We start from the raw sequence: 22902 nt of genomic DNA, 5'->3' as shown, positions 1-22902 counted from the left end.
GGTCTTTAATCCATTTTGAGCTTATTTTTGTGTATGTTGTTAGGGAGTGATCTAATCTCATACTTTTACATATACCTGTCCAGTTTTCCCGGCATCACTTATTGAAGAGGCTGTCCTTTCTCCACTGTACATTCCTGCCTCCTTTATCAAAGATAAGGTGACCATATGTGCGTGGGTTTATCTCTGAACTTTCTATCCTGTTCCATTGATCTATCTTTCTGTTTTTGTGCCAGTACCATACTGTCTTGATTACTGTAGCTTTGTAGTATAGTCTGAAGTCAGGGTGCCTGATTCCTCCAGCTCCATTTTTCGTTCTCAAGATTGCTTTGGCTATTCGGGGTCTTTTGTGTTTCCATACAAATTGTGAAATTTTTTGTTCTAGTTCTGTGAAAAATGCCAGTGGTAGTTTGATAGGGATTGCACTGAATCTGTAGATTGCTTTGGTTAGTAGAGTCATTTTCACAATGTTGATTCTTCCAATCCAAGAACATGGTATATCTCTCCATCTATTTGTATCATCTTTAATTTCTTTCATCAGTGTCTTACAATTTTCTGCATACAGGTCTTTTGCCTCCTTAGGTAGGTTTATTCCTAGATATTTTATTCTTTTTGTTGCAGTGGTAAATGTGAGTGTTTTCTTGATTTCACTTTCAGATTTTTCATCATTAGTGTACAGGAATGCCAGAGATTTCTGTGCATTAATTTTGTATCCTGCTACTTTACCAAATTCATTGATTAGCTCTAGTAGATTTCTGGTAGCATCTTTAGGATTCTCTATGTATAGTATCATGTCATCTGCAAACAGTGACAGCTTTACTTCTTCTTTTCCGATTTGGATTCCTTTTATTTCCTTTTCTTCTGATTGCTGTGGCTAAAACTTCCAAAACTATGTTGAATAAGAGTTGTGAGAGTGGGCAACCTTGTCTTGTTCCTGATCTTAGTGGAAATGCTTTCAGTTTTTCACCGTTAAGGATGATGTTGGCTGTGGGTTTGTCATATATGGCCTTTATTATGTTGAGGAAAGTTCCCTCTATGCCTAATTCTGGAGGGTTTTTATCATAAATGGGTGTTGAGTTTTGTTGAAAGCTTTTTCTGCATCTATTGAGATGACCATATGGTTTTTTTCCTTCAATTTGTTAATATGGTGTATCACGTTGATTGATTTGCGTATATTGAAGAATCCTTGCATTCCTGGAATAAACCCCACTTGATCATGGTGTATAATCCTTTTAATGTGCTGTTGGATTCTGTTTGCTAGTATTTTGTTGAGGATTTTTGCATCTATGTTCATCAGTGATATTGGCCTGTAGTTTTCTTTCTTTGTGACATCCTTGTCTGGTTTTGGTATCAAGGTGATGGTGGCCTCGTAGAATGAGTTTGGGAGTGCTCCTCCCTCTGCTATATTTTGGAAGAGTTTGAGAAGGATAGGTGTTAGCTCTTCTCTAAATGTTTGATAGAATTAGCCTGTGAAGCCATCTAGTCCTGGGCTTTTGTTTGTTGGAAGATTTTTAATCACCGTGTCAATTTCAGTGCTTGTGATTGGTCTGTTCATATTTTCTATTTCTTCCTGATTCAGTCTTGGCAGGTTGTGTATTTCTAAGAATTTGTCCACTTCTTCCAGGTTGTCCATTTTATTGGCAAAGAGTTGCTCGTAGTAATCTCTCATGATCTTTTGTATTTCTGCAGTGTCAGTTGTTATTTCTTTTTCATTTCTTATTCTATTGATTTGTATTGATTTGAGTCTTCTCCCTTTTTTTCTTTTTTGTTTTTTTTTTTGTTTTTTGTGGTATGCGGACCTCTCACTGCTGTCATCTCGCCCGTTGCGGACCACAGGCTCCGGACGCGCAGGCTCAGCAGCCATGGCTTACGGGCCCAGCCGCTCCACGGCATGTGAGATTCTCCCGGACTGGGGTACGAACCCGCGTCCCCTGCATCGGCAGACGGACTCCCAACCACTGCGCCACCAGGGAAGCCCTCTCTTTTTTTCTTGATGAGTCTGGCTAATGGTTTATCAATTTTGTTTATCTTCTCAAAGAACCAGCTTTTAGTTTTATTGATCTTTGCTATCGTTTCCTTCATTCCTTTTTCATTTATTTCTGATCTGATCTTTATGATTTCTTTCCTTCTGCTAACTTTGGGGGTTTTTTTGTTCTTCTTTCTTTAATTGTTTTAGGTGCAAGTTTAGGTTGTCTATTCAAGATGTTTCCTGTTTCTTGAGGTAGGATTGTATTGCTATAAACTTCCCCCTTAGAACTGCTTTTGCTGCGTCCCATAGGTTTTGGGTCGTCGTATCTCCATTGTCTCATTTGTTTCTAGGTAGTTTTTGATTTCCTCTTTGATTTCTTCAGTGATCACTTCGTTATTAAGTAGTGTATTGTTTAGCCTCCATGTGTTTGTATTTTTTACAGATCTTTTCCTGTAATTGATGTCTAGTCTCATAGCATTGTGGTCGGAAAAGATACTTGATACAATTTCAATTTTCTTAAATTTACCAAAGCTTGATTTGTGACCCACGATATGATCTATCCTGGAGAATGTTCCATGAGCACTTGAGAAAAATGTGTATTCTGTTGTTTTTGGATGGAATGTCCTGTAAATATCAATTAAGTCCATCTTGTTTAATGTATCATTTAAAGCTTGTGTTTCCTTATTTATTTACATTTTGGATGATCTGTCCATTGGTGAAAGTGGGGTGTTAAAGTCCCTACTATGAATGTGTTACTGTCGATTTCCCCTTTTATGGCTGTTAGTATTTGCCTTATGTATTGAGGTGCTCCTATGTTGGGTGCGTAAATATTTACAATTGTTATATCTTCTTCTTGGATCGATCCCTTGATCATTATGTAGTGTCCATTCTTTGTCTCTTGTAATAGTCTTTATTTTAAAGTCTATTTTGTCTGATATGAGAATTGCTACTCCAGCTTTGTTTTGGTTTCCATTTGCATGGAATATCTTTTTCCATCCCCTCACTTTCAGTCTGTATGTGTCTCTAGGTCTGAAGTGGGTCTCTTGTAGACAGCATATATATGGGTCTTGTTTTTGTATCCATTCAGCCAATCTGTGTCTTTTGGTGGGAGCATTTAATCCATTTACATTTAAGGTAATTATTGATATGTATGTTCCTATTCTCATTTTCTTAATTGTTTTGGGTTTGTTATTGTAGGTCTTTACCTTCTCCTGTGTTTCTTGCCTAGAGAAGTTCCATTAGCATTTGTTGTAAAGCTGGTTTGGTGTTGCTGAACTCTCTCAGATTTTGCTTGTCTGTAAAGGTTTTAATTTCTCCATCCAATCTGAATGAGATCCTTGCTGGGTAGAGTAATCTTGGCTGCAGGTTTTTCTCCTTCATCACTTTAAATATGTCCTGCCAGTCCCTTCTGGCTTGCAGAGTTTCTGCTGAAAGATCAGCTGTTAACCTTATGGGGATTCCCTTGTGTGTTATTTGTTGTTTTTCCCTTGCTGCTTTTAATATGTTTTCTTTGTATTTAATTTTTGACAGTTTGATTAATATGTGTCTTGGCGTGTTTCTCCTTGGATTTATCCTGTATGGGACTCTCTGTGCCTCCTGGACTTGATTAACTATTTCCTTCCCCATATTAGGGAAGTTTTCAACTATAATCTCTTCAAATATTTTCTCAGTCCCTTTCTTTTTCTCTTCTTCTTCTGGAACCCCTATAATTCGAATGTTGGTGTGTTTAATGTTGTCCCAGAGGTCACTGAGACTGTCCTCAGTTCTTTTCGTTCTTTTTTCTTTATTCTGCTCTACAGTAGTTATTTCCACTATTTTATCTTCCAGGACACTTATTGTTTCTCCTGCCTCAGTTATTCTGCTATTGATCCCATCTAGAGTATTTTTAATTTCATTTATTGTGTGGTTCATTGTTGCTTGTTTCATCTTTAGTTCTTCTAGGTCCTTGTTAAATGTTTCTTGCATTTTCGCTATTCTGTTTTGAAGATTTTGGATCATCTTTACTATTATAATTCTGAATTCTTTTTCAGGTAGACTGCCTATTTCCTCTTCATTTTTTCGTTGTGGTAGGTTTTTACCTTGCTCATTCATGTGCTGTGTGTTTTTCTGTCTTCTCATTTTGCTTATCTTAGTGTGTTTGGGGTCTCCTTTTTGCAGGCTGCAGGTTCGTAGTTCCCGTTGTTTTTGCTGTCTGTCCCCAGTGGCTAAAGTTGCTTCAGTGGGTTTTGTAGGCTTCCTGGTGGAGGGGACTAGTGCCTATGTTCTGGTGGATGAGGCTGGATCTTGTCTTTCTGGTGGGTAGTTCCACGTCTGGTGGTGTGTTTTGCGGTGTCTGTGGACTTATTATGATTTTAGGCAGCCTCTCTGCTAATGGGTGGGGTTGTGTTCCTGTCTTGCTAGTTGTTTGGCATAGGGTGTCCAGCACTGTAGCTTGCTGGTCCTTGAGTGAAGCTGGGTGTTGCTGTTGAGATGGAGATCTCTGGGAGATTTTGCCATTTGCTATTACATGGAGCTGGGAGGTCTCTTGTGGACCAGTGTCCTGAAGTTGGCTCTCCCACCTCAGAGGCACAGCACTGTCTCCTGGCTGCAGCACCAAGAGCCTTTCATCCACACGCTCAGATTAAAAGGGAGAAAAAGAAAGAAAGAGTTGGGGGGGGAGAGGGAGAGAGGGAGGGAGGGGATAAAAGAAAAGAAAAGAAGGTAAGGTAAAATAAAGTCATTAAGATAAAAAAAATTATTAAAAAAAATTTTTTTAAAGTAAAAAAAACGGACTGATAGAATCCTAGGATAAATGGTGAAAGCAAAGCTATACAGACAAAATCTCACACAGAAGCATACACATACACACTCACAAAAAGAGGAAAAAGGGAAAAATAATAAATCTTGCTCTCAAAGACCACCTCCTCATTTTGGGATTATTCGTTGTCTATTCAGGTATTCCACAGATGCAGGGTACATCAAGTTTATTGTGGAGATTTAATCCACTGCTCCTGAGGCTACTGGGAGAGATTTCCCTTTTTCTTCTTTGTTGGCACAGCTCCCAGGTTTCAGCTTTGGATGTGGCCCCGCCTCTGCCGGAGGGCATCTCTTCTTCACTCAGACAGGACGGGGTTAAAGGAGCCGCTGCTTCGGGGTCTCTGGCTCACTCAGGCCGGGGGGAGGGAGGGGTACGGAGTGTGGGGCGAGCCTGCGGCGGCAGAGGCCGGCGTGACGTTGCACCAGCCTGAGGCGCGCCGTGTGTTCTCCCGGGGAAGTTGTCCCTGGATCCCGGGGATCCTGGCCGTGGCGGGCTGCACAGCCTCCCCGGAAGGGGGTTGTGGATAGTGACCTGTGCTCGCTCACAGGCCTGTTGGCGGCGGCAGCAGCAGCCTTGGCGTCTCATGCCCGTCTCTGGGGTCCACGCTGTTAGCCGCGGCTCCCGCCCATCTCTGGAGGTCCTTTAATCCCTTCTTGCGCACCAGGAAACAAAGAGGGAAGAAAAAGTCTCTTGTCTCTTCGGTAGGTCCAGACTTTTTCCCGGACTCCCTCCCGGCTAGCTGTGGTGCACTAACCCCTTTAGGCTCTGTTCACGCTGCCAAGCCCAGTCCTCTCCCTGCGTTCTGACCGAAGTCCGAGCCTCAGGTCCCAGCCCCGCCCGCCCCGGCGGGTGAGCAGACAAGCCTCTTGGAGTGGTGTGTGCCTGAGGGCACTGATCCTCTGTGCGGGAATCTCTCCGCTTTGCCCTCCGCACCCCTGTTGCTGCGCTCTCCTCCGTGGCTCCGAACCTTTCCCCCTCTGCCACCCACAGTCTCCGCCCACAAAGGGGCTTCTAGTGTGTGGAAACCTTTTCTCCTTCACGGCTCCCTCCCACTGGTGCAGGTCCCGTCCCTATTCTTTTGTCTCTGTTTTTTCTTTTTTCTTTTGCCCTACCCAGGTATGTGGGGAGTTTCTTGCCTTTTGGGAGGTCTGAGGTCTTCTGCCAGCGTTCAGTAGGTGTTCTGTAGGAGTTGTTCCACGTGTAGATGTATTTCTGGTGTATCTGTGGGGAGGAAGGTGATCTCCGCGTCTTACTCTTCCGCCATCTTCCCCTCTTAGAGATGTATTCTTATTAAATATATTAAATGAAGCAAGATATAATCTAATACTGAAATAATTTATCTCCTCTTTTAAAACATTCTGTGTGGTAACATTCCCCTATATTCTTTCTTATACCTCCTAAATCTCTTTATTCTACGTTCTAAAATCATTAATTATTTTGAGCTTTTGTTTTTTCTTTTACAATTTTTTTAGCATTCTCTGCTATTTTTTGTAACATTTCAAAATATCTTGTTATAATTATATAATATTGGTATAATTCTAAGGTACCATAGTGAAGCTTGAGCTTCCCAGTAGTTAGCATTCTGGTATACCTTGGCTTCTCTAATATCTGCATTAAGGAAGCAGAAAAAGATAGTAAAGTCTTCCTGGCAGTGGAGAAGTAATAGTTCCTAAGTATCCAATAAAAAGGATATGGCCAGAAGAGCCAAAGACCTGAAGGTTAATCTGGACACACTGTACTGTACTGGATTTTCACGTTGAAGGAAAGGAGTACTCATGTTGGCTGGTGATGTCTCACAGGCCCTGCATTTGATGTGAAAGCTGAAAACCTTGGGAGAAGAGATAAGAGAAGAGTGACAGGGAGAAAAGGGACCACAGCAGCCTTGATTATTGGTACAGCCATGGTGGTTAATAGAAGCTGTTAGATACTTAAGCAGCCTGTATTCTAGCAGAGCAAAGAGAGCCAGTGATAAAGAGATCAGCTCTGTTCTCTGGATAGGCAGAAATTCATTTGATACCATTGAGGGTTTAGAATATCTCTAAGGATTGGAGGTAAGATGGCATTGCCCATAGCTAGGGATTAGGGAAGGGATAAGTGGCTACTAAACTAGAGCTTGAGGAATCGTATGTGGGAGATAAATGGACATGGAAGGAGGTGGACTGTGAAAGATGGGTACAAACAGGTACCTCTCAGTAGTTCTTTAGGGAGCCACTCTGAAGATACATTAGTATGGAAGTCAGCATTTTGGAAGGGCATTAAGTAATGATTCAGTAAAAGCAGTGTCCTGTACTTCACACAGCCTGTTAAGATTTATGTCTCTGCCATCATGTGTTTCCTAGTGAGAATTATGACAATAAAGAAAATGTTCAATTATATCACCTTGTTAAGATGGTTCTTTGAGTTGGACCTCTGTGATTCTTCTTTTTAATCTTTTTCTCTTCAATTTTATAATTGAGGGAAAACTTGGAGAAATTATTCTTTATACTCTTTTAAGAGGTGGAGAATTATATAGAACATCTTAGATTTGTGTTAAAAAAAAGAATGGTAAATGTTTAAAGGGCCAACCTTCAGCTATCTGGAAAACTCTACAATGCAGACTTTCCCAGTAATCTTCTGGTATTCTCTCCCTCCTCTGCATGGAGTGTATAGTCGCTCTCCAGGCTGTGTGCATGTAGCTTTGGCAGCAAAGTAAGCTCTGTAACTAAGAAGGGCATCTTCTGTTTCTGTGGCCTGGGCCAAATTTCCTGTCTTAATAATCTTCTTGGGGGCTGGAGTGTTCTACGGTGGATAAGGCATAGGTAGTTAATTAGACATTATGGACTTTTTGCTCCTCCTCAGAACTTGGGTAATTATTTTTGCACTATTTAAATATGAAAATATCCAATTAGTGACTGTTGATTCTAATGTTTACCCAAAATATAGGGGCTCATTGGGAGTTGAAATAGCTCGATCTTCCCAACAAAGTATTGTGGTCCTTTTAAGGACTTTGTGAGGGGCAGTTAGGAGCCTTTTGATGTAGCACTTTTTTTTGGTGTTAATGCTTATAAAAGTGTTCTTTGATGTGTATTTTCAGGAAATAAATGAGCTTATTTACAACAGGGGGAAATATGAGCCAGATCAGCTAGTTCCTCCTGAGGAAAAATAAGAATACTTAAGAGCATGCATCAATCAATATGTACTCAAGTAGTAAGCTTTATGTATGTTACAGGTACAGTTTACCTTACTGATATTAGTAAATTATTCAGATTTCCTGCAAAATTATACAGATACATACTTGAATTTTATGAGAATATGCTTATTTAAAGATTTATTGTCTACCATATTGCACAAACACGGAATTAATTTACAAATAATATTGACCTGCATCACTCAATTCCTATGCCAAGTAACTTCTATAACTACTAACGCTTTTTTCTTTTGTTTGAAATTAAAATCTATTGTAATTTTAAAAATTAAAAAAATGTATATGCAACCTGATTAATGTAAAAAATAATCTGGGTGAACTTGATGCAATGGCAGTTAAAGTGGCAGGGATTAAATTAATTTTTTATAGGTAATATCGGCAATTCTGGTTTCCTGGTACTCTCATTGTTTAATATACTCAAAAGCCCCTGAAACTTTGACCAGAGGATGAGGATGGTAAACCTGATTGTCATATTTTCCCAAATGAAGATGGTAGTTGTTTTTCTTTTATGGGGATGCATTGCTGGTTTGCTTCTTTTAATAAATCTAAAATTAGTTTAAAATTCTAGAAATAAGTTTGCTAAATTATATCAATGAACTTAACACAATGTAGCTATCCTATGTGTGACAGTATGTAATAGAAAGGATGATCTTTCATTTTCTTCCTCATCCCTTCTCATTTCCCCTTTTTGTTTTCAAAGAGAAACTGGTAATCTGGGTAGATTCAAGGCATCTTTAAGAGAAAATGTCTTGGGGAGCCCCAAGGAACTGATGAAGTTGAGCGTGCCTTCCTTAGTGTATGCTGTGCAGAACAACATGGCTTTCCTGGCTCTCAGCAATCTGGATGCAGCAGTATACCAGGTAGGTGAAGTAGCTGATAATGGCAGGCGCAAAATCTTAAAAAGTGTTTTCACGGTGAAAAGATGTTTTACTCACCCTTTATCAAACTATCGAATATTTTTCTCTACAGCTCTGTTCATGATATCAGAAATAATACATTTGTGTCAGTCTAATGTTAACCGAGCTGATGAGTTCATTGTTTGTTGTTAGGTGACGTACCAGTTGAAGATTCCTTGTACCGCTCTATGTACCGTTTTAATGTTAAACAGGACGCTCAGCAGGTTACAGTGGATTTCAGTTTTTATGCTGTGTGGAGGAGTCGTCCTCGTACAGTGGAGGCCAGCCCAGGCCACGGGCGTCGTGGTAAGAAGCTAAGTGCTCACTGTAGCTAAACGGGAACTTTCCAGAGTCCAGAGCCCTCCACACAGTCACACGGAAAAGAATGGAGCATGATTCATAGCCTCTGCCATATAGATACGCCTTTTTCCCCTTAGGGTGATGTTATTGTCAAGGAGAGTAATACCTCCGGGCTTCCTTTTTGAGAAGGAAGAATATGCCTGAACTATGTTAGAGATGGATGGTGTCTTAAACTCCATGTAATGCACCTCCTTCGTTTTATGGATAACAGAATTGAAGTCCAAAGAGGTGTAGTCACGTACCCAAAGTTGCACAGTTAACAGCTAACCTGTAACTCAGTTGTGCCAACTTCCACACAGTGTCTGTGTTCACAACTTCTAGGCCTTTTTCAGACATTTTCTCAGAAATACTGGGCAGAGTTTTCTCCATCTAATTTTCATGTTCTCCCGCAACTCAAAATTTTTTTATCATTTTGCACATACATCCACTGTCAGCAGCGGGGCTTACAGAACAGTGTTTTCCCCAATAACTAGTAACTACAATAGGGCAAAAAGTGCCTTTACTTGTAACTTTTAGTTGAAGAGTTAAATGTTAAGGTACATACCTGATTTTTTTAAAATATATTCTATGCTTTAATTGGTTATTTTCCCAAAGAGGAGTAGGAAGTGGAACTACAGTGAAGGACCTGAAGGTTGGGAGCTTCCCTCTGCACCTCTACACCCTTCTTTAACTCTCAGCAGATGAGAGACCTGGTGCTCTGAGGAGTATAAGGCAGCTGGGGATGTACGCAGAGCTTGTGAAAGGAGAAAGCTCCTTTTTAGGTAGTTACTTTCTGACCTGGTGGAAGAGTATTTTTCCCCAGAAAGTGAGTTTTAAATTAATATGTATTGTCTTTACATGATGTTTAAACGTGCTCATATTGTCAGTGACATTTCAAAACACTGATCAACTATGCACTGCACGTATAATCAGATGTAGAACTGTAAAGAATTTGTTTGGAAAGTAAGGTAGACACTTAAAAGTTAAATATGAACTTCCAGTAACACCCTACACCTTTAGAAAAGGTTCACCTCACCTAGGTAATATGTGTGAAAAGCTGAGTAAGCTAAAGCAGAGTATTTTACTTTTGGAGCTCTAGAAAGTTCTTTCATATTTTAAACAGAATGTAGCTTCCTGTAACTGCCTCTCATTGTTCCTTGTTCTTGTCAGAATAACTCAAATCCCTGCAAACTCCATACGATGAGCCTTTGAATGTTTGAGAACAATGCTGCATTTCCACCCTCCGTGTCTTTTCTTCTCCCCCACTGAGACAACCTTGTTGTTTCTTTCTATAATATGGCTTCTGGAGACTTTATGATCCCTGGCTCGTGCCCCAGTATTGCCTCGTATTGCTTTTCTAGGTGCATTTATCCGTTCTTTTTCCTCAGTGTGTCCTAAAAGTTCACGCCGTCTCCAGATAATGACTGCGTGGTGTGAGGTGTAGTTCGCTAATTACCTCCTTTATTCCGAATACCAGAGACTTGTTAAATCAGCATAAGGTTATATTAGGTTTTTTTTTGGCTGGAGGAGGTTATCCATTATGTAACTGATTATACAACCACATGTAGCTGTTTCACACGAATACAGTTTGTCTCAGATGTGTTTTGTGCCACGGGCTTCTTCTAAACCAAAATGCAAAATGCATTTATGTTTATTAAGCCCATCTTGTTAGCTTTGGGTTATTGTTCAAGCCTTTGAGGACTTTCCAGTTCTTATCCATTAGTAGCTTTTTCTTTGAATGTTATGCTTTCTACAGATTTGATACCTATGTCTTTTGGGTCTTCACTGAAAATTTTAGACAGGACAGGACCAGAGTTCTGTGGCCATACCTCTAGACTCTCTTTAGCTTGACTTTTTTTTTTTTTCTTTTTCCTTGCTTAAGAAACATTCTCTCTCACAGTTTTTATGGGTCAGGAATTAGAGGGTGCCTGAGCTGGCCTCTTTTAGACATTCTGGCTTGAGGTCTCTCATAAGGTTGCAGTCAAGATATCAGCTAGGGCTGCAGTCAACTGAAGACTTGCCTAGGCCTGGAGGATCTGTTTCTAGGACGGCTTATTCATATGCCTGGCTAGTTGATATTGGTTGCTGGTCTAGCTTGGTTTTATTCTGTTAATTAGCACTTTGCTATATGAGCACTCACTCAGCTGCGAATAGAACTACTGTTATCCTCACTACATTCCTCTGTCTTGTTCACAAAAATATTATGCAAATCTGTCAGATTTCTTGCCAAACATTATCTCTATGGAATTCCCCTCAGCACTTACACTAAGAATTCTTTCAGTAAGAAAATTTGGTAAGTCATATTCTTATGGAAGCCACACCATTTTCTTGTGATGCTTTTGATGGTTTCTTCAAAAATTCTCCAAGTCACCTGTTGTAGCATTTCGCTGGTATTCAGTAATAACAACAGCAGCTGCAGTCACGTATCATACTGGATACTAGCAGTGTTCTAAGCGCTTTACAAAAATACATTAATTCACTTATGCTCACAGCCACCATACGAGGCATGTATTTTTATTTCCATTTTCTTATGAGGAAACTGATAGGCAAAGAAGGCTAGCAATGGCTCAACCTTGTTTGGACCCAGGCAGCATGGCTCCAGAGTCTATGCTCTTGGTGAGTGTACTGGGCCGCCTTACAGGTCTCAAGCTGCTGTTTATAATTTCTGCAGCTTTCTTTCCCTCTGCCTTTTTGAAAATCAGGACGGTATTTGCCCAATTCAAATTTTCTGGCATAGCTTCTATGCCCCATTATTCTTCAGAGGTACAGTGATCAGTACCTTGATTTGCTACTATTCTTGGTCAAGATACTTCTGAATTTATTTAGGTAGGTGCTCTCACAACAGCAAACCACGTCTTGGACTTCGGTTCCCATTCATTCATTTAAAGTCATTATTCACAGAGAAAGTGGAAACTAGGTTTGGGTAACTCTTATTTTCTTGCTATCTAACAGTATGTCATCTAGCCGAAGAAGCATACGCTTTTCTTCCAAAGCTAAACATACTTTTAAAGGCCTTTAAATTTTGCAAGCCTCCACTTAACACTGAGTTTTCAGTCTTTTGCTACTAAAACTCCTGGTTGGTTCCTCTTGGTTTTGTGTACTGTATTTTTTTTTTAAGTGTTCCTATAAAATGAGAATTCATTGAAGATGCCCTTAATTAGTAACACTGATTTCTTTCTTTACTGTTCATTAGAATCTCATTCTTAAGAAACTCTTACCCTCATAACCCATCTTCCCACTAGCTATGGAATTGTAAGTTTTCTTTTTTTGAATTTGATTTATTCAAGACTGGAGCTCAAGTCTCTTAACTATGCTGTTTGGCTATTGCTCATGCTAAAACGACATGGTTGCCATTTTCCTAGGTTTCCATCACTTCCACTTCATCACCCAGCAGTTTCTTTCTTCTTTTGGCTGCACTGGGGCTATGCGTGGGCTTTCTCTAAGTTGCGGCAAGTGGGGGCTACTCTTCCTTGCGATGTGTGGGCTTCTCATTGTGGTGGCTTCTCTTGTTGTGGAGCACGGGCCCTAGGTGTGCAGGCTTCAGTAGTTGTGGTGCACGGGCTTAGTTGCATGTGGGATCTTCCTGGACCAGGGCTCGAATCCGTGTCCCCTGCATTGGCAGGCGGATTCTTAACCACTGCGCCACCAGGGAAGTCCCACCCAGCAGTTTCTTATCAGTCAGCATTAAGTCCAGAGAAGCAGTGTCTATCACCATTTTTCCTAACTGTAGAGATTAAACTGGCAGAAAAGCAACCAAGAATTTGTCAGACACTATCTTTAGTAGCTTGAGCTTTCAAGCAGTTGTTGGGATAGATGAAATCTCACACCGTTATTTTTTCTCCTCTCTATGCTGGGCTTATAGTTTATATTTGTACAAATACAAATTGTACAAATTGTATTTGTACAATACAAATAGTTTGTATTAGGAAAGCATCCATGTTTATCAGTTGTAGTCTATAGTAGTGGTTCTCAAACTTTAGTGTACATTAGACTCAACGGGAAGGTTAAACAGATTTCTGGGCCCCATCCCCATAGTTTATGATTCAGTAGGTCCGGGGAGGGGCCTGTCAATTTTCATTTCTAACAAGTTCCCAGGTGATGCTGCTGGTCCAGGGACCATACTTTGAGAACCGTTAGTCCATAATTATCTTCTGCTTCTCCTTTTATCTTCATGAAGACATTTTAGAGCAAGCTTTCTCTCTCAGGTACTTAACATCAAGCAATACTGTCCTTCTCTCAGGCTTATTTATTTTGAACAAGGTATGTGCTTGTCATATTACAGACACGTGTCTCAACCCTTCAGTTTCAGTGTTGCCACTGAGATAACATTTATCTCTGAGGAAAGACTGATGAAAGCTCCTGATGGTTAGTTTAGGGAAGAGGAAATGCAGTTGAAACAACAGGTCGGGGGCCCATAAACCTGCATCTGTTAGCAAAGTATTATGATTATATATATGTGTCAATCTCTCCCATCCATGAACTATTTAAGAATCAAAGCTGTGTATCATCTTCATGTTTATTCATTTAGAATATAAAACAGTATATCTGGTACATAGATGGCATGCTATTAATATGATAAAAATTCAGTGAAGTAGGAAATCTTACATGTCATTACTCCATCCTGTAGGTGACAGGGAATAAATTAAACAAGTCAAACTGCTACCATTTCCATGCTTGATCTTATAAGAGCTTGAGTTGTGGTGGCAGAAGTTAAAATGAAGAGGCGGGCTGACTGCACAGCTCTGTGCTTGGGTGCCCATTGTTATTAGGAAGTAGGCACACGGTATATCAAGCGTTTACTCTGGCTATAATTTGAAGGATAGGTTTTAACTTAAATACTTTGGTTTATCTCTGGGATGGCCTTTTGTTTGTTCCTGTCTTATTCTATAGAATAGCCATGTCTGATATGGCACATACTTTCAGCAGAACTATAAACAGATTTTTGTATTCATTTGTTTGTTCTTGGATGAATTCTATTTACTAGTCACTAAAAATAACTTCTAAAACATTACTATTGCAGGTGGAACAGAATCCATTATTAGGGTTTGGTGCTATAGCTGTTGCTGTATTGTGCTCAGGATTTGCAGGTAAGTCATAAAAGTATTTATTCTGTTGTCAAATTTTTTAAAAAACATAAGACTTTAAATAGGGATTGACTTTATCTTGCTTTATCAAACTAACAACTTTATTCCTGTTAAAGCTCATCTTCTTACTTAATACTATATAGTTTTATGTCAGCTGTTTTTCCAGTAAGCATGTAGTAGTGTTTAACTCAGCTTAGACCTCAGTCCTTATTCATCTTTGCAGTTATCTAAGAATGTATTTCTGTTATCCTTGACTATCCCCGGTCCAGCCAAGATCCCCCAAATAAATTAAAAGATGGAGGAAGTTAGCCAGCAGAAAGATCAAGTACCTCTTTCTATTTTCCTGGCACTGGCACTATCCTCAGGTTCGATTCTGCTGCTTTAGGTTGTTAGTTACTAGCTCAGTATCTGTATTTCCCTGGTAACCTCAAGTTCTTCCTCTGCTTCAACAGATTAGGAATTATGGAGTAGGGAGGAAAGGGGGGTGATACCTAAGAAAACCTAATACCCAGAAGTAACAGCCAAAAGGGGAGGGAAGAATCGAAATCACTAACATCAAATAAACGTGGAAGTCTGGACTCATATATGTAGGGACAGGCTATCCTTCACTGAATCAAGAAGAGACAAAGTATGAATGTTAAGTGCAATGTAAGGAATGTTTTAGAAATGGTTCCAACAGAGAAGAAACTGAAAGTAAAGAGTATATTAGTTATAGCCATACATCTTTATTATTATCTTTATTTTGCTATATCAAGAGTTAGTACTCTTTATTTTTGAGTAAGAAAGTATTTTGCACTTCTGTATCTAGTCATTTGATAAGAGGGGCAAATCTAAATTTAGGAATATACTTAATGATAGCATCATGCTGAACTTTTATTCTTAGGAAACAACAAATTAGAAACAAAAATTGGGTTACTCCCCCAAATAATATACTACTTGATTTTTAGCACTGTTTTGAACAGTAAAATGTTTGTGTCCAACAGTCTATTTACCATAAGGTGTGTATTCTCAATACACAGTTGAGGAAATGGTACGTGATTTAATATCCCTCTGTGCTTGGAGTAACTGAGAACTGAATAGTTAAGTGGTTTTCCAATAGCTAAATGGTTTTCCCAGATAGGAAAGTCAAAAATAGAAATAGGAGTAGCTATTATATGTTTGTTTCCATTCTCTGGCTCTTTCCAACATAGGTTCATCAAAAACAATCTTGGTTTTCATTTGAATCTTTAGTTGATTAGTATTTTAGTGGCAATTCCTAAGTCTCTGATTAACAGTGTTTATAACAAAAATCTTTAATGTCCTTGCTTAACATGCATTCATTTTAAGTATAAAACTTACAGCTGTGCTATGTGATTTTGGGGGTGGGGTGGGGACACACGTGCGCTTTTGGAGCACCTAAAAAGGTGTCGGATCCTCACCCCCAGAAAAATGCACAGAGACACAAAACATATTATCTAGTTAGGGAGTTCATGGTCCTTCTGACATTGTGGGTGAACCTGGTCTGTAGACCCCTGCTCTAAAGGAAAATGGCTTCACTCAGCAAGTTCTATTTAAATTTTATTTTGGTTGTGTCACTCTCAGAAAAAACCCTAAGTGGTGATTATATAGGTTATTTTGCCAAGTTGGGAATATTCATACTAGGCAGATATTATAGGGGTATGTTTAAGATAACTGACTCTAATAGTATATAGTGTTCCAGCTGACCAAAGCAAGTCTTTTAGTGGCATTAATAAAGAGCTTTTGTGATCTATCTCACTGCTATAATAAAGGCGGAAACTATTAATAGTAATATAAGAATCTCCTGTTAAATGTAGGTTAGAAAGCTCCCTCTTGGTTATTAATTCTATATGCTCTGTAAAAATATAAATTGGTAATGTTCGGTATGCCATGCATCACAACCAGCGTAATAAATCTGCATGTAATTAATGTAAAATGTGTCTGTTCTGCAAATCATATATTTTATATTATCACATTTTGGGGTATTATTCTAAATAAAGACATTTTAGATTAATTTCTAATAATATCTATTTCATATTTGCATGCTTAATTTTCTTGCAGGAGTGTATTTTGAAAAAGTTTTAAAGAGTTCAGACACTTCCCTTTGGGTGAGAAACATTCAAATGTATCTATCAGGGATTGTTGTGACATTAGTTGGCGTCTACTTGTCAGATGGAGCTGAAATTAAAGAAAAAGGATTTTTCTATGGTTACACATATTATGTCTGGCTTGTCATCTGTAAGTATCCAGGAATTAAAGGTTCTGGGTAGATTCCCCCCCACTTTTTTTCCTCAAGTTAGATGTCCATTTTAAGCCTTTATAGCATTTTGAAATTGTTCACTGTGAACACCAGTTTGAAAATGTAATTTTGGTTTTATTGACTTCCTTTTGTGGCAGAGCTATCCCAAGCAATTTTGCCTTCACAATCAAAAGTATCTAATGTATTAGCAAGAAATGTGCAGTTTAGCAGTAGACTACATAGCCCTTTGGGCATCTGAAAAACCATGTTGTTTTGTAGCAACTATGACTCCTAGTACAAAATCTCTCAGATGGCTGCTTCTAAGGAAAGTAGTATTTTCCTAGGTAAATTAGTATGGCATCTCTGGGGGTGAAAACTGCCTCACCATCATAGAACGTTTCATTTATTTGAGTGTTAAGATTTTCTTTCTTTCTGTATGCGAGTTCTTGCTAGTGTTGGAGGCCTCTACACTTCTGTTGTGGTCAAGTACACAGACAACATCATGAAAGGCTTTTCTGCAGCAGCAGCCATTGTCCTTTCCACCATTGCTTCAGTGATGCTGTTTGGATTACAGATAAGTATGTCTTAGTTTGTACTGTAAGTTTTTAACATGGAAGAGCTTCTCACTTCCTCGCTTCATTTCATCTTTCATTAAATATGGCAGTTACTTGTAGAGTTTACAGAAATTCCTAGTTTTGTTACAATTTATCCTACAGGCGCAGCAGTTCATAGTTGTGTGGAATGTGGGTCCCCAGTACTTAGGTTGTTTAAATGGTTCTAGAGCTGAAAGTGAGCGGGCTACTGAGTAGAAAGAGTGTTTCTGCAGACAAGGCCTCCCTGATTAGTTTCCGCAGTGGAATTAGAGTAAACTTGGCTTTTTATTCTGAGGTAAGAACAGAAAACTTCTTTCATTTCCCCCTTAGTTTGTACCTTCCTGTTTTAGACTTGGGTATAAACTGGTTTTGAAACTACAATCCAAATCTAAATTTTCTCTTTAATAAAGTTATTTGTTTCATTTAATATGTAATTAATACAAAATTCATTACTATAGCTGGCATTCTAGGACCTCCTTTATGGTGGTCCTTCTAATATAATTTTCCCTAGCCATATCCACCATTAGTTGGCTTCTGAATTATTTAAGCAGTGATACTGACTTAACATTTCCCGGTGCTTTTATACCGTGATAATTTTCTTTACTGATCAATTATACCATAAACTAATACGTGAGAAAAATCTGTCAAATATCAACATTAAGTAAAAGAAACAGATCTGGCCTATATTTACATTTCATTTTAAAACTGACTTGTTACAAATGCAAATAGAAGAACACCAACCTTGTAGAAATCTTAGAAAAAAATTTGATAGTCTGGTTCAAATCTTGCTTGTACCATTTATTAGCTGTAAAACCTTGGGGAAGTTACTTAACCCATGTCTCAGTTTCTTTGTCTATAAAATGGGAATGATAATAACACCTATCTCGTAGGGTTGTTTTAGGCAAAGTGCTTAGAACAGTGCCTGGCACATAGTAGGTAGGTATTCTGTATAAAGCCAACTACTTACCATTTCAGTAACATATTTCTAGGCCCTCCTTCTGATGTTTTTCTTACCTGATTTGTGTGAACTTTCACTTGTAGTTCTGATCCATCCTTTTATGCTCAACAAATCCTATGCCTGTGCTCCTAAAGAATATTTGGAAACAGTATAAATGCTTTTTGGTCAGTGTTCTGTCTTACTGATGGTCAAGAAAATTAATTAGAATATCTTAGCAATCTTAGTTTCCTATTTAGATTTAATTTGCCCTCTTCCCCTTTCTGGAAGGCAAAGCTAGTCTCTTCTAGTTAGGGATGAACTAAAAGTCATCGCTCGATGTTGTTTCTCTGCATGACATTTTTAAAGCTATTAAGGCTGTGCCATGGTACTCCACATAGAATATGGTTTAGTTTTGACATAAGGATTTATTTATATGATGCCTACTTGTCAAGTTTGGGCAAGTTGTAATTCAGTTGTGTCCAGATTTTCAGGATTAAGATAAAAAAAAAGATGTTAGCAGAAAATGGAATTTTACTCATTAAATCACCACCTCATCTCCTATTCAAAAATCTTCAATGGTTTGAATCATTGGTCACCTAACTCTCTGAATTTTGCTCAACTGCCTTTTACTCTACTAACCCTAACTTTCACAGGTTTCTAGTATCATGGAAAATCCATATTCCACTGCGTTTTCTTTCAATCAGCATATAGGGATGTTAGTATGTTCTTTGTCAGTGGTCCAGGACAGTCATACTTGCATTCTTGAAAAGTACGTAGTGATTGTCACTCCCTTGATTTCACTACTTTTTTTGGTGAGTGGGGTGGGGGTGGAGCTAGAATTGATGACCTTTCTAAACCTTACCATCATCATATAGAACACTTAAATTTATTTTCCATGCAGTCTGATAATGTAAACCCACAATTGAAAGTCTTTAAAATTTTAAACTAATCATTGTTACATAGTTTTAAGAACACAAATACAGATTCTTTTTTTTTTTTCTTTTCAGCACTCACCTTTGCTCTCGGTACTCTTCTCGTATGTGTTTCTATATATCTCTATGGATTACCCAGACAAGACACTACATCCATCCAACAAGGAGAACCAGCTTCAAAAGAGAGAGTCAGTGGTGTGTGATTTTAGCCTCAAAAGATTTCCTACTAAGACTAAACCATCTGCATTAAACTAGAGCCTTAAGTCAATCCCAGAAGGTAGCTTAAAAAAACAAACAAAAACTGTGTCGCATAAGCATTAAGAAGAAAGCTACGTGAGTGTATTGCTACAAAGATTTAATGTGGCCTGTTTGGAATCAACCTGTTTTGTTTTAGAATGAAGGATTTTTATTACTGTATATATAATGTACATATAAAGTATGGAGATGATGTGGTATTAAAAAAAATCATGCAAGGCTACAATATTTAATTAACAAGGTTTGGGATTATGTTAAGGGTTAAAGTGCCAAAGCCATTTCTGTACTAACTGTTCTCTTGTGCAGGTACCAGGGGAGAAGGGTGACCCGTATTCTCCAGTGCATGTACAGTATTTGGTCCCAGCAGCAGTAAAGACCTAGCTCTTTTCTTACAAAAGAGAGGCAAAAACAAGACAGGCTAGTTCAGAAACAAATTGAATATATAACTTCTCAAACTGAATCTATTTCATAACTCAGACAATGATTTCTGGGTGGTGACTGAGTACTCCTTTAAAGTGCTGTATTTGTGCCATTCATTGTCTGGATTCACATTTCTTTCCTCTTAGATGATATACTTTTCTTCAAAAAATATTTCTAATGTCACTTTTGTACTTTTTTTTATGAAGTATGTTTAACTGTTGAGCTCAATAATTTGTGAAATTTCAGTGTTTTTTTTAAAAAAATTTCTATAATGTTATGGGAAAATTCAGCAATAAACTTAATTTATTTATATGAAACCTGTTTGATCACTATTTATATTGTAGATATGACCACTAAGATAACGCAAAAACGTGCTTCCCTGGTGGCTCAGTGGTTAAGAATCTGCCTGCCAATGCAGGGGACATGGGTTCGAGCCCTGGTCTGGGAAGATCCCACTTGCCATGGAGCAACTAAGTCCATGCACCACAACTACCGAGGCTGCGTGCCACAACTACTGAAGCCTGTGTCCCTAGAGCCTGTGCTCCGCAATAAGAGAAGCCACCACAATGAGAAGCCTGTGCACCGCAACCAGAGAAAGCCCACGTGCAGCAACGAAGACCCAATGCAGCCAAAAATAAAATAAATTTAAAAAAAGAGATAATGCAGAAACACAAACACAAGCCCAAAACATTAAATTTTTTACTTTCTGTATGTTGGAATTTTATCAAGGCTCTTTGGTTGCAAAAAATGGCTATAAACCTCCTCCAGCTAGCCTTAAAAAAAAAAAAAAAGGAATTTATAAGGACTGCAGTCAAGGCTGTATGGCTCTAGGTTGTAGGAATTATTGAACAGCCTTTTCAGAGAGCTGCTTTCAGAAAGACTTGGCTTTAACCATCACTGTCCCTTGTGTCTTTTTACTCAAAAGATTCAAACATAAGGAAGGGACTTACCTGGTGGTCCAGTGGGTAAGACTGCATGCTCGCAATGCAAGCCCAGGTTCGATCCCTGGTTGGGGAACTAGATGATGCATGCTGCAATTACGAGTTCGCATGTCTCAACTAAAGATCCCACACGCAGCAACTAAGAGCTGGCGCAGCCAAAATAAATAAATAGATATTAAAAACAAACAACCCCCCCAAAAGAAACCTAAAACAAACACTAAGCAAGCTACCACAGATCTGGGAAGGGGAATGTTTGTTCAAAGAAGGGGAGGGAGATATTAGACATGTAAAAAATGTCCCATGGCTGATTTGTGTTAAGAAAATAACTGATGATACTTTAAGTAGAAAATAAACAATCTGGAAGATAACTCACTTAAAATTGGAGTCTTTTCTAGGATTAAGGTGTACCATACTTGCCAATATAAAACTATGGTCATTCAAGTAAAGAAGCTTTAGTTCATGCTAACTTGCTTCTCTATGCATAAAATTAGATTGTCATTGGTATTCAGAAGATTTCTAGTAGCAATAGTTAGAATAAATTATAACAGATCTGAATGGAAATTCTCAGATGAGGACAGCTGTAACCATCAAACAGATCACATCCTACTCATGTTTCCTAAGCAGGTCACACAAAATACACTTACCAATATGCAGATACATGAAACTGTTTGAGAAACTCCATTTCAAATGTGGTTTAATGGAGTAATTTTTACAAAGATCCTAATTCAATATCTGTAAAGTAATTCCTTGTTATTCAAATGTGTTCAATGCCCCAGTTCACATAGTCTGGTAAGAGTTACCTGTATACAGCCATGAAAAGTATGAGACCTGTTCTCTGGGAGTAGTTGTCAGCTGTATTGACAAAAAAGCTCAATTTTGTTCTCCCGAAATTTAAGAACAGTCATAATTCTAAGAAAATTGAGATTTTTCTTCCTCATCAATTTTAAAACATGGAAACAGGTAATCTCAGTTACAAGAAGAGTTTCTGGATGAATGGCACTGTAAGATGTCAAGGCAGAGGAGATCGGATGGCAGAGTAGGAGGAAGTGGAACTCACCTCCCCCCATGAACACATCAAAATATATCTACATGTGGTGAAAAGATGCTCATCATTGCTAATTATTGGAGAAATGCAAATCAAAACTACAATGAGGTACCACCTCACACCAGAACGGCCATCATCAAAAAGTCTACAAATAACAAATGCTGGAGAGGGTGTGGAGAAAAGGGAACCCTCTTACACTGTTGGTGGGAATGTAAATTGGTGCAGCCACTATGGAGAACAGTATGGAGGTTCCTCAAAAAACTAAAAATAGAATTGCCATATGATCCAACAATCCCACTACTGGGCATATAACCAGACAAAACTATAATTCAAAAAGATATGTTCACCCCTATGTTCACAGCAGCACTATTCACAGTAGCCAAGACATGGAAACAGCCTAAATGTCCATCGACAGACGAATGGATTAAGATGTGGAATATATAAACAATGGACTATTACTCAGCCATAAAAAAAGCATGAAATAATGCCATTTGCAGCAACATGGATGGACCTAGACATTATCATTCTAAGCAAAGAAAGAAAGAGAAAGACAAATACCTTATGATACCTCTTATATGTGGAATCTCAAATATGACACAGATGAACATATCTACGAAACAGAAACAGACTCAGACATAGAGAACAGACTTGTGGTTGCCAAGGTAGGGAAGGAATGGGAGTCTGGGATTAGTAGACGCAAACTATTATACATAGGATGGATAAACAACAAGGTCCTACTGTACAGCACAGGGAACTATATTCAATATCCTGTGATAAACCATAAGTGGAAAATAATATGAAAATGAATATGTATAACCAAATCACTGTACAGCAGAAATTAACACAACATTGTAAATCAACTACAATAAAAATATTTTTTTAAAGTAAAAAAAAAAATCCTATCTATCTATCTATCTATCTACATGTGGAACAGTCTCACTGAAAACTAACTGGAAACTGGCAGAAAGTCTCCTGTATAGCCAAGGCTGTAAGAAAGATCCACACAGAATCTGGTAGGAAGGGAAGAGAAGTGAGCAGGTTGGGACCTGTACCCCAGGGAGAGGACTCAGAAAAAGCGAGATCACACAGGTGGAGATCCTCCCTGGAAGTGAGCAGTTCAAGCCACATATTGGGCACCCCAGCCCTGGGTCCGGCACAGGGAAGGCAGCCCCCTGGCTGGTCAGAGGGCTGGTGGGACAGGAGGGCTGTGGGAAGCCTGGACACTGCTCACGAGGAGTGTGCACATTTGCGCACAGACACAGTAGGGGCTTTTACTC

At 38.8% G+C, this 22902-nt stretch overlaps 1 protein-coding gene across 2 annotated transcripts in view; it reads left to right on the top strand.

Moving 5' to 3' along the window:
* Positions 1-19903, top strand: part of SLC35A1 (solute carrier family 35 member A1) — a 28179-nt gene extending 8276 nt beyond the window's left edge. The window contains exons 3-8 of one of the 2 annotated variants that reach the window (XR_009533996.1): positions 8648-8807; positions 8997-9149; positions 14203-14269; positions 16325-16371; positions 16946-17080; positions 19040-19128. Coding sequence is in view for 1 of the 2 variants with exons in the window: in XM_060115203.1 (XP_059971186.1) it covers positions 8648-8807; positions 8997-9149; positions 14203-14269; positions 16325-16501; positions 16946-17080; positions 19040-19167 (820 nt within the window). In the remaining variant the exon portion in view is untranslated. Of the gene's footprint in view, positions 1-8647; positions 8808-8996; positions 9150-14202; positions 14270-16324; positions 16502-16945; positions 17081-19039 lie in introns of both variants that reach the window. The other variant, XM_060115203.1, reaches the window with a different exon arrangement.
* The last annotated feature ends 2999 nt before the right edge of the window (positions 19904-22902 follow it).

This window comes from Mesoplodon densirostris, chromosome 12 (assembly GCF_025265405.1).
Source record: "Mesoplodon densirostris isolate mMesDen1 chromosome 12, mMesDen1 primary haplotype, whole genome shotgun sequence".
Lineage (NCBI taxonomy): Eukaryota > Metazoa > Chordata > Mammalia > Artiodactyla > Ziphiidae > Mesoplodon > Mesoplodon densirostris.
The sequence above is the reverse complement of the archived record's forward strand: the minus strand, read 5'-3'. Positions and strand labels throughout refer to the sequence as shown.